Source organism: Canis aureus, chromosome 28 (assembly GCF_053574225.1).
Source record: "Canis aureus isolate CA01 chromosome 28, VMU_Caureus_v.1.0, whole genome shotgun sequence".
Classification (NCBI taxonomy): domain Eukaryota; kingdom Metazoa; phylum Chordata; class Mammalia; order Carnivora; family Canidae; genus Canis; species Canis aureus.
The window spans coordinates 3888988-3901162 of NC_135638.1; the positions used below are offsets into that span (position 1 = coordinate 3888988).

Sequence of the window (12175 nt, forward strand, 5' to 3'; positions counted from 1 at the left end):
CATCACTCGGAGAAGAAACAGCATTTGAGTCAGAGTGTGTTGGGCTTATGGAAGGCTTCTTTAAAAAGGTAACTTTTTATTTTTATTTTTATTGATCAGTTGGAATAGCCTAGGTTATGCTGTAGGAACAAACATCCCAATTCAATGTCTTTACACAACAAATGTTTGTTTCTCATACAGATTACATGTCCAAAATGTGTTGATAGGAAGGCTCATGTACTTCCATGATCCAGGTGCAGCAATGGGAAGAGAGTGGCTAATTATGCACTGGCATGTAGAGTTTTATTGGTCAAAACAAATTTCAAAATGAGGACTGTGAAATGCAATATCATCTCTACCCAGAGGGAAAGAAAAATTGGAAGATATGTGAGTAGAATTAATGACTGCTATACCTTTCTACTGTTTTAAAGGAGTAGAAGATATCCAGGTAAAGAAGTACTTGAAAGTATTTCAGAGAGGGGAGGAGCATGAGCAAAGGCAGTAAGATGTTATGTTGTGTGATAATTTCAGGGAACTGTATGCAATTCAAAGTAGTCAGAGCACAGTGTTGGTGTGGGGTTAAGACAGGTAGAGAGTGGAGGGAGAACAGGGTTTAGATCACATCAAACTACGAAATTAGAACTCCATCCTAAAGGACATAGGGAAACACTGAATGATATAATATACTTCAGGGAAGTTTCTTGATTAAACTTAATTTGTGGAAGATTATGCTAGAAGCAGTGTGGGGGATGGTTTGAGGGGAGCAAGACCTGAGACAGCAAAACCAATTATGATACTAATGCAGTAATGCTGGTGAGACTCCAGATGAAGGCAGACAGAGAAATGATAAAGGAGCAGAGCAAAGGGTAAAAAGGCAGGAAAAGTATATACATGGGGGTGGTGGACTCCAGGGCACTGAGGGGGCCTTGGTAGGAAAAAGGGCACTTAGTCCACTGAGATGATAGTAGAGGTAATGGCATGAACAGTATTCATACCTTAGCATGTGTGTGTGGATTTACGTGTGTTTGGTGTGTATATAAATGTGTATGTTGGTGCGTGAGAGTGTGAGTTAAAGTAGGCTTGTAAGTGTGCAGTTCTTACCTAGTGATCCGTATATTCTTTGCGGCTTGGGGAACCAGCTCATGTGCCTAGAATAAAATGAAGGTGGGTTGAAGACTTTAGGAGAGCCCTGCAAGTTGTAATGGGTCAAATGGGACATACCGCCAAGTTGGAGCAGAGAAGTTGCTGGGAAGTGTCATTATGTACTTGAAAAAAATCAGATTATACATTTTACTGCAAAAATTGCTTTGGGAAGCTCAGTTGCTTTTTCTTTAAATTGTTTAGAGTTCAGTAATAATTCAAAAATGTACACTTGAAAAGACTTTTGTGTATACTACTTCCATTAGAGGGACTCATGAGATGTAATCTAGCTCCAGCCCCAGAATTTTGGTTAATGTGATAATAAGGACCCAATCATTTCACAACAGAGGGAATACAAATTTCTAAAATTAGTGAGGTAGTTATCCAGTGCTTTTGTAAAATCCTTCTTTTATGATACACTTTCAAATAAAGTAGTGTAATGTGACAGTGAAGTTTAATTTTTGAAGAGAAGATAGAGAAATGACTGGAATACTTGTGATATTTTTCTTAAAGGTTTTAGAAGACATGGTTTGGAATGTTCTATAATTTAAAGGATATTTTAAAATCATGTTTCTTGTTTGCCGTGGTGTATTAGACCCATGGTTAAGATATTTGGGAGCTACATTTATTATTGCAAATTAAAGTTTTGAGGCCTGGATGACAGAACCAGTTTTATCTAATAGCAGAGTACTTCCCTAGGGACCCATACTGGCCTGCTCAATGCATGTAGTGGGAATATAGATACATACAGATATCGATATAGGTATATTAACTTTATATATATATATACACATATATAAACTTAGTACAACTTAGAGATACAGTTATCAGTTTTAAAACTGGAGAGAAGTGTTTAAGCCTGTTTGATTGTTTGTTTAGAAGCCAACCATTTTATAAAGTATTTTTGAGTACTGATTATGTGCATATACTGAAAGCATATGAAAGCATGAAAGTGCTACTCTCTTAATCCAGGATTTCCAAGAATACTGAGAATAAAACAGCATATGTAATTTGGCATCTTAAAAGTTAATCCACAGATACTTTTGTTGAAGCCATTTAGCTGATAATAGAAGATAGGAGACCAAATAGTAGCAGACAAGTGTATAATTTATATGTAATTAAGTTAGTATAGGCATAGCATATCCTGAGACCATTCTCATACTCTAAGAACCTTGAACTATAAAGGAACTCATTGACTTTTTAAATGAATGTGAGGTCATCAAGTTCAGGTTGTGTTTTTTGTTTATAAAAGCCATTTGGACTGTGTTGTAACCTCAACAGTGAGTAACCGATTAAACCGGCATGACAGCATGACGTAATGATACTAATAACATTTAATGAACACTTACTATGTGAGAAGCGCCATGTTAAGTACTTTATATCTTTAGCTATTTAATTGAGTGTTCACAACAGCTGTATGGGAGAGGTATTCTTACTGTGCCTATTTTAAAAATGGTAAATGAGCTTAGTTTGGTAAATAAGTAAAAAATTATAGAACCAGAAGGAAATAAGTTAAAATAGAGAAAAGTTAATCCATCTTTTATCAAGCTCATATTCCTATAAGACATAGAGAATTAATAGTTACATTTTAAACCTCCAGGTGTTTTTAACTTTTTACAATAACTAATCATAAAATATGGGTGATTTAAGTTAACACAACTGTCTTCTGAAAAATATTTACTCAATAACGTGTATTGAGTGTCTACTATGTGCCACAGTTTTCTAATTGTTTTGGGTTTCAGTATATAAAAACAAAGATCCCTGCTCTTGTGGTACTATATTCGAATGGAGGGAATTCAGAAAATAAACAGTAGAGTAAATTTGATACTAAAAAGCCTTTTTAATATTTTCAAATAGTTGATAGAACTAAGGAAAAACAACTTTTCTGTTGCAACATTGATAGTCTAATTGTTCCTATTGTTTTATAGTGCTTACGTCAAATCATGAAAAGGATGAAATATTGATTGTCATTTATTTTAAATAATTAATTTGAGATTAAATATTATTGACCATTATTTTGAAGACATCTCTCCCTTTCCTCCCTCCTTACACACTGAAGATGCAGCATTCCAAGAAAGCAATTAAATGTCATTTGCCATTTGTAAAAGAACTTTGTTTTGTATAATTACAGACCTGGGTGGTCTGTGGCTAAAATGGAAGGAAAGTGAATTGAAAAAAAAGAAAAAAAAGTCTTCGGACATATTTTTCCTATGAAGGACACATTAAAGTGTGGTCTTAGCACCTTAAAATAACTGCAAATGCTCATGGTTGAAGATTCAATTTTGCTCTCTTTGTTCATCTCTATCGGTGTGTCTTTATGTGTGCATGAGAAAAAAGAGGAAGGGCAAGAATAAATATGAGATTGAATTATGCCGGGGCTCCCTAGGTGCTTTTGTTACAGGAGCTTTTCAGAATCCTACCACTGTAATTCCAGGAATTGACTAAACATTTACATATATTGTTAGAATACAGGACGCCATTTGTCTGTGTCTTGGGGTTCTTCTACTCTCTCTTAAGCGATCTTAGTATTGCTAAATAGGATCTTCTTTTATGTATGCATCTCCAGTAGACCACTCTGAACCGCTCTATTTGGTAGGCCATCTTTCATTAATTCTCTCTTGTGAATGCTTTAAGGAGTTAAATAATGGATATGGTTTATGGACTTCATTATTGAAGTAGTAATGATGTGGTACAGTGAAAAATTAAAATGTTCAATCACAAGGTCATTAACAAAGAATGAAAAATAATTAAGGGCAAAAGAAGAAAGACGGTTTTAAGATAAAATTCAAACTTGCGTATAAAAAGACCACTGTGTTGAGAGGCATTGGAAAGATTTCTGCAAAGGATAGAATCTGTATTAAAAGAAAAGTCCAGTTCTGTTAGTAACTAGATTTTTGTATAGAAGAGATAACATGAAAGTCTTTGGAACAGGCTGTAGAAAGGTTTTGGAAAAAGTAGAGGTAACTAAAGTGACAAGTGTAGTTAAAAAATGAACAGTAAGGAGTATGATGCATTATGGAGAAATATGGTCCCATCAGAAATCATGATCATGGCTAATAAATGTGAACAAGTTTGAGAAGATTTTTTTCTTTATTAATTGCTTTAGGGACTTTATTCATAGACTAAGAGTTGCTTACTTTCATGAAATCCTGTTTTCTGATCTGAGCTAAACAGGGTAAGTTTAAAGTCAGGGGCTCAGAGCAGTTCATAGCCTTTTTACTACATTCATTTTTAAATGCCTTATTTGAAAGAGGATGTCCTAGTTTATGATTTTCATGTTTTTTTTTTCCCTTTTAGAAAGAGGCAGATGGTATGAAAACTGGACTCCCTTATTTAAAGGGAATGTTGATATTTATAACCAAGCTTATCTCCAGCAAGATTTGTTTTTTGCAGCTGTTCCAGGTTGGAAAAAAAATATTATATTAAAGCCCTGGCTTGTTTTTCTTTCCATATTTGGGGGGTGGGGGGAATCTTCAGAATGTGAAAAAGTGATGTTTGATTTTAAACATGAATGCAATGTAAACTGTGATTTTTTCCTTCTATATGTGAATTTTCTGTTTGTATGCTGTGATGATATTACTCTTTTTGTTTCGCTGATCTATTTCCTAGATACATCACACTTGAAAAATAATTTACTCATCATTTTCATATCATCAAAGTATTCTAGGAAGTATAGTAGACTTTTATTAAGAGCTGGCCTGTTTTATTAAACAAACCATTTTCTAATTTTCTATTTTGATATTTTAGTCATTTTCTTTCTGCTCAGAGCATCTTTTTCACTGGGAAATTAAGGTTTTTTTTAATGTTTTTTTTAACATCTAATATTTATTTTTCTTTTTTATTTTCTAGTCTTTGCTTTGGTTTTTAATAGAAGCTGCTGGACCATTTCTGTGGCATAGTTTAGACATTTTAAAAATAAATAAAATTAAAATTAAAAATTAATTTTATTTTATGCTCTAAACTTAATACATGGAACTATCTCTTTGGGCACATGGTAACACTAAATGAATATGCTGTACACACAAAATCTTTGTGCATATTTGTCCTGTATATGTACCCACACATACACAGTTTTTCATAAAGAAGGGTGTCTTTGTAGTAAATATATTGATTCATTGTGAATAAATGTTATTACTGATTTATTAGAGATAATTTATGCAGCTTGCTTGTCAAATTAAAACAAGCTCCACTATCTTCTTGAATATGAAATTTTATGCAAATTATGATTGTCAGACTTATATATTTTTTCTTTTTAACAATTGAAACCAAAACTTTTATTTGAAAGTTTTTATTGCCTGAGATGCATGAGTGGCTCAGTTGGTTAGGCATCATCTGACTCTTGTTTTAAGCACAGGTCATGATTCAGGGTGATGGGCTAGAGCCCTGTGCCAGGCTCCACACTCAGCACAGAGCCTGCTTGTCCTTTCCCCTTTGCTCCGCCTCATCTGCTCATGCTGTCTCTCTCTCAAATAAATAAGTAAATAAAATCTTTTTAAAAAGTTTGTATTGCCTGTCTTTTAGCACTTATAGTTAAACTATTTATTTTAACATCATGAAGACTAGCATATTTGCTAAATCTATTACAGATAGTTTATTTCCAGAGAGTTTCTGTTTTCTGAGTAAATCCTGTAAACTTCAATCTTTAATTCACAAAATTATCACTCTTATCTCTTATTATGTAGAATATGAACACCTTTAGTTGATTTTTATCAGTTCCATTTGTTACAAATCTTTTATTATTCTCTTATTCGTTATAATGATACTCATAGTTTAAAGTGTTAAGTGAAGGACATGGGAATTCTTTGTTGGTTATCACTTATTTGTCTTTTCATAAGGAACGCTTTTCATGCTAGTATAACAGTTCATTGCACAAATGCCGTTCTTTCCTTGCATGGATGTTTGCCTAAGGTAGGTTTAGTAGAAATTTAAATGCAATTTTCAAATTAAGAAACAAATCGACATGAAACAATGAAAGATGTTAGTTAACATTTTGTTGCTTTGTCTTCTCACCATGTAACAAAGCAAGTGATTCTACAGAAGGTATTAAACTGTGCAAATAAAAATCATGCATGTCACTATTCCTGGTTTTCTTGTTATTACTGCATGTTCCCAATGGATAACTATATGAGTGAGCATTTAAGGACCATGTGACTGGGGTCGTCTATATTCATTTTCTAGTTCTTTAGCCAAGAGATCCAAAGTATGTTTTTCAAATTATTTGAAAATAATAAAGGTGAAAAGATGCTTTTTCAACCAGTACCTTATATTTCTGAATGACATATAAGTTCAGATACAAATGGCAGGGGCAGAAATAAAATGAACTCTTATATGACATAACTGAAGGAGATGCTATGTTTAATCATATAAATATAGAAGTAACAGTGTATGAGAGAAAATGAAATACAGTATATTTATAAAGAGAAAATGAAATAATGTATATTTATAAACTATATTAAAATAATTGACTTTTTAAATTCAGAAAACATTTATGTATTTCCTGTGCTTGTGGCCTTTAAACATCAGTGATCATTATTCTGTTTGTTCATGAGGGCAAATAGCAAACAGCTGACAATAATCATTCTCTTTTAGAAATAACTTCTAGAGGACCTGGTTCAGAGGCAAAATGTTAATTAATTAATTAACTAATTAATTGATTAATTTTTAAAGATTTTATTTCTTCATGAGAGACACAAAGAGAGACAGGCAGAGATACAGGCAGAGGGAGAAGCAGGCTCCCTGCGGGGAACCCTATGCGGGACTCCATCCTGGGACTCCAGGATCACGACCTGAGCCAGAAGGCAGACACTTAACTGCTGAGCCACCCAGGTGTCCTGCAAAATGTTAATTTATCTGTAGGAGGATTTTATCAACACTGTTGAAAATTGGCCAGTGGGAAAGAGAGAAAACTTGCAGGGTACTAAAGCTGCCTTACAGTAGAATAAAAATTGATCCTAAAATAAAAACCATTAAAACATGTTTGTTTGTGTTTTAAGATTTTATTTATTTATTCATGAGAGACAGAGAGAGAGAGAGGCAGAGACACAGGCAGAGGGAGAAGCAGGCTCCATGCAGGAAGCCTGATGCAGGACTTGATCCCAGGACCCTGGAATCACAATCTGAGCCAAAGGCAGATGGTCAACTGCTGAGCCATGTAGGCACCCCTAAAAACATATGTTAATGTAGTGACATTTTAACTTATTAATAAAAATATAGTTTAGGAAAGGATTCTTTAAAATTACACATTATTTTGTGTTTAAAAATAATTACTAGTAATAACTTGTATAGCTGTGTTTAACTGAATAATTACTATCAGGTGACCCATTCCAGGTATATATTAATTAGTTTTCTTTAGCTGCATAACAAATTACCATAAACTTAATGGCTTAAAGCAACAACCATTTATTAGCCCCAGTTTTGTGGGTCAGAAGTCCAGCGTGGCCTGACTGAGAGTTCTCTCCTCAGGATCTTACAAACCTTAAATCAAATGCCAACCACGATGCTTAGGGCTCTGTGGCAGCATCTACTTCTAAACTCGTGTAAATTGTTTGCCAAATGTAGTTTCTTGTGGTTGTAGGACTGAAGTCCTCATTTCCTCTTAGCTAAGTGACCTCTTTCAGGCCACTCATATGTCTTGCCACATGGCCTCATCCAGCAGTGGAGAGTTTCTCATGTATTAAATCCCTTTCAGATTGAATCTCTCTAATTTCTCTGACTATGACCTCTAAATCAAGATTTAAAGTGCTCTTATTATTAAGTGAATCCCACTTCGATAATATCCCTATTTTAAAGTCAGCTGATACAGCCATTAATTAAATCAGTGAAACTTCTTTTGCCATTTAATGTACCGTAATCATAGAAGTTATATTTCATCATATTCATAGATTCCCATACTCAAACTTTGATTTATTATGTGCTCCAAGATCACCTCATTATTTCTGTAGCTAATACCAAGTCTTTCTTGCTTTACTCAACGTTTTTGTATTTACATTTGACACACCACTTCCTACATCTCTGCCATATTACCATACTTTTTTCTTACCTGGGTTTAAAACAGGATAGACATAGAGAATCCACACACTGAGATTTCTATTTTTAAAAAGCAGCTTATGAATTTCTAGGCAAAGTTACTCTGGGTCTCTACTGGACATTCAAAACTCTTTTGAGAAACCACAGAGTATCCCAGTTAATTGCAAAAAGCTGTAATATATTTAGGAAATGATGTGAGAGAAGTATAGTAATGAAATATCTTATAAGGTCATTGGACAACATATTTTGAGGTACAGGTTAAGCTGGGTGCAATACAAGGGGGGCATGAGAGAATAATGGAAAAAAGAAAACCAGTGTGAATATAAGGCAGTTATTAAGCTGGCCGTGGCTGCAAGTAGAAAACATAGACTTTTGTTTAGTCAAGTGGGAAATCTCTGGACATGCTGTACAGAGCCAATTATAGTTGACCCTTGAATAACATGAGTTTGAACTATGTGTTTAAAATATACAGATTTTTTCAATAGATACAGCATTTTCTCTAGCTTACTTTATTATAAGAATACAATATATAATACATACAATATACAAAATATGTGTTAATTGACTATATTATTGGCAAGTCTTCCATATAATAATGAACTGTGAGTAGTTAGGTTTTGGAAGAATTAAAAGTTATGCATGGATTTTTCCCTGTGTGGTGGATTGGTACCCCTGACCTTGTTCAGAGGTCAACTGTAGCTGAACTGAGGAAGAGAAAGAAATGTATCGCCCACATCTTCCTATCTTTTGTTTCTCATTTGTCAAAACTCATCTCATGGTATGTTACTGTCTATGTGCTTTTCAGATTGTTGTTGGAGAAGTCAGATCTCACACTGTATACTGTGGGATCATTAGGATCTTGGAGGTGATGGGAGGAGCCACGCTTCCTATGGGTGCAAGAGTAGGTATTTCTGTGACTGTGGAGATGGTAGGGAAGTTGTGCTTTTTTACCTTCACACCCAGAGGATGTCAAGGCAGAGACTGGTATTAGAAGATGAGTTGAAGGTAATGGCTGGTGTCGTCCACTGGGCAAGTGACTGAGGCCATAGTAGGCAGTGAATCTGGGGAAGTGCATAAATTAGGTCTAATTTATGATTTATAGCGATTGCATCTGGCCAACCTCTTTAAAGATTCTTTATCATATGTAAATATGATAGCATCTAGGACACAGTTAAAAGTCATTAAATGCTTGTAAAGTTTAATTTTTACATAATCTCCTTGGTTCTTAGAGTCTCTTCAGAATTTGGATATTTTTTTGGGGGGCAGGGAAATATTTCAATCATAATTAATATGGGAAGCAATAGATATCATTCCTTTGGATACCTTTGTTAATTGAGTCCTAGCATGATACTGAAAAACATTGATCTTGTCGATGTGTGGCATTTCAAATGTGAGAATTCTACTAGGTCAGTATTCTTTACTGGTATAGACAGAAGCCATTTGTCTAAATTTCACACAATTGCAATAGAATTCATATTAGAATTATATTAGAAATATTAGAAAAATATTTTCTTATTGTCATTTATTTTGCTGTCATCATTAGCAAGATCAGGGTAGGGTGGAACCCCAGTTCTCTGATAAAGCTAGTTGAATGGTCCCAAGAACCCCTACTTGGATAAAACGTAAACAGACACCAAGGCACATCAAAATTAAATTGCTAAAAACAGTGACAAAAGAAATCTAAAATAGTCAAAGCAGGGGATTCATATGAAGTAAAGAAAAAAAAATAAATTTGAAGATTTTTTTAAGATTTTATATCTTTATTCATGAGAGACACACAGAGAGAGAGAGAGAGAGGCAGAGACATAGGCAGAGGGGGAAGCAGGCTCCATGCAGGGAGCCAAAACAAATACTTTTATATCCAGAAAAACAGCTGAGAGAATTTATTGCCAAAAATTTAAACTACAAGAAATATTAAAGGAAGTTCTTCAGGAAAAAGGAAATTGAGGCATCAATCTATACAATGGATAAAGAGCTGGAAATGTAAATATGTTGGTAAATATGAAAAGTATTTTTCTCATTTTTAAATACTTAAAAAATATACTTGATTGTTTAAAGCAAATATATTGGCTATGACTTATTTAATTTACATGTAGATGTAACATGTATGATAATAATGGCCCAAAGGATTGAGGAAAGGGAATGGAAGTTTACTGTCGTAAAGCCTTATATAATATGTAGTAAAAGAGTATTTGAAGATAGACTGTGATAGCAATACATATACATTATAAATTATAGAGTGACCACTAACAATGCAAAACAAAGAAGAATACAAGTTAAAAGGGAAGATAGAATACTAAAATATGTTCAGTTAATCCCAAAGCAGCACATAAAGAAGAATAAGAAAAAGAATAGATGGAACAAATAGGAAATAAATTACATGATAGCAGATATAAACACAAACACAATTCTATTAAATTAAGTGATTGTCACACTTCATTTATTATTTTTTTTTAAGATTTATTTATTTGAGGGGGTAAGGGGCAGAGGGAGAGAGAGTCTTAAGCAGACTCTATTGGGATGAGCCCCTCAATGTGGGGCTCAATCTCACGACCCTAAGTTCATGACCTGAGCCGAAAGCACGAATCAGACGCTTCACCAACTCTGCTACCCAGGAGCCCCTTAATGCTCCATTTAAACGAAATATTTTCAGATTGGGTACAAGAGCACGACCCAACTGAATGCTGTTTTTGGATCTAATTAAATATCTTTGTGCAAGCAATCTCAATTTTATCTGTCTTTTTTGTTTCCACCAGATAACCAAAGAAATTGATTTTTTGATGTTATTAAGAAGCATGAAAATTTATATATGTACTATATATTTTCCCTAAATAGTATCAGCTATTGATTTGAATTTATTTATTTATTTATTTATTTATTTATTTATTTGAGATAGAGATAGAGCATGAGGGGGGAAGGACAGAGGGAGAGGGAGAGGATGACTCCCTACTGAGCAGGGAGCCCTACGTGTGGCTGTGTGGCTCCATCCCAGGACCCTGAAATCATGACCTGAACTGAAGCAGACATTTAACCAACTGAGCCACCCAGGTGCCCCTTGAATGTTTTAAAATGTTATATAAATGTATTAACTTGTGTATCATTGTCCACAGATGTAAAAAAATATATATATATTCATTTATTTTAGAGAGAAAGAGTGAATGGTAGGGAGGAACAAATGAGAAGGGAGAGGGAGGAAGAAAGAATCCCAAGCAGATCCTGCCCTGAATGCAGAGCTCGGGCAATCCCATGACCTGAGCTGAAACCACGAGTGGGGTGCTCACCTGACTGAGCCACCCAGGTGCCCTTCACGGCATACACATTTTAGCTGCATTATATTTCATTGATGAGTCAATTGTGGTGTACTAACAGGGCTTTGGATTTTTTTTTTCAAATTTTAAAGTTTTGCTATTATTAAAAATGTTGCATTAAATGGTCTTATTAGTGTTCTGTTCACATAGAGGATTATTTTTCTAATTCATATAACTAGCAGTGGAATTGATGATTCTGGTATATACATATCTTAGATCTTACTAGATATTGCTGTTGCACTCCCCCAAATGCTATTAAAAATGTTGCATTAAATGGTCTTATTAGTGTTCTGTTCACATAGAGGATTATTTTTCTATTTCATATAACTAGCAGTGGAATTGATGATTCTGGTATATACATATCTTAGATCTTACTAGATATTGCTGTTGCACTCCCCCAAATGCTCATTAATACTGCGCTTATTTTATTATAACCTATTCTCTTAAAAAAGTTCCATAAGAGTTTTTGCATATATTTTACAGGTATTCATAGTATTTATAGATATTTAAAAATTTGTATTGCTATAGTAATTATGATTTTTGCATATAAATTTTATAAATTGTAACTTTGCTGAGTTTTTATGAAGAATCTTGTGCAGATTCAAATAATTTGCCTGTAGTTTTTCTCTGCCCCTTCCCAGTCATATTATTTGTGAATAATAACTTTTTTCCCCTTTCCAATCCCTATATCTTGTCTCCCCTTGTCTCGCTATATTACCTAG

The 12175-nt window shown here is 34.1% G+C and overlaps 1 protein-coding gene across 19 annotated transcripts in view; it reads left to right on the top strand.

Annotated features, from left to right (window-relative positions):
* Positions 1 to 12175, top strand: part of TRIQK (triple QxxK/R motif containing) — an 84848-nt gene that overhangs the window by 13600 nt on the left and 59073 nt on the right. For 5 of the 19 annotated variants that reach the window (XM_077876272.1, XM_077876274.1, XM_077876277.1 and 2 more), the window contains exon 3: positions 181 to 366. The exons of 9 other annotated variants lie outside the window; for them this stretch is intronic. In XM_077876272.1, the coding sequence (XP_077732398.1) occupies positions 307 to 366 (60 nt within the window). In that variant the 5' untranslated portion in view covers positions 181 to 306. Of the gene's footprint in view, positions 1 to 180; positions 367 to 4416; positions 4522 to 9027; positions 9047 to 12175 lie in introns of those variants that run through there. 5 more of the 19 variants (XM_077876279.1, XM_077876286.1, XM_077876288.1 and 2 more) reach the window with 3 other exon arrangements.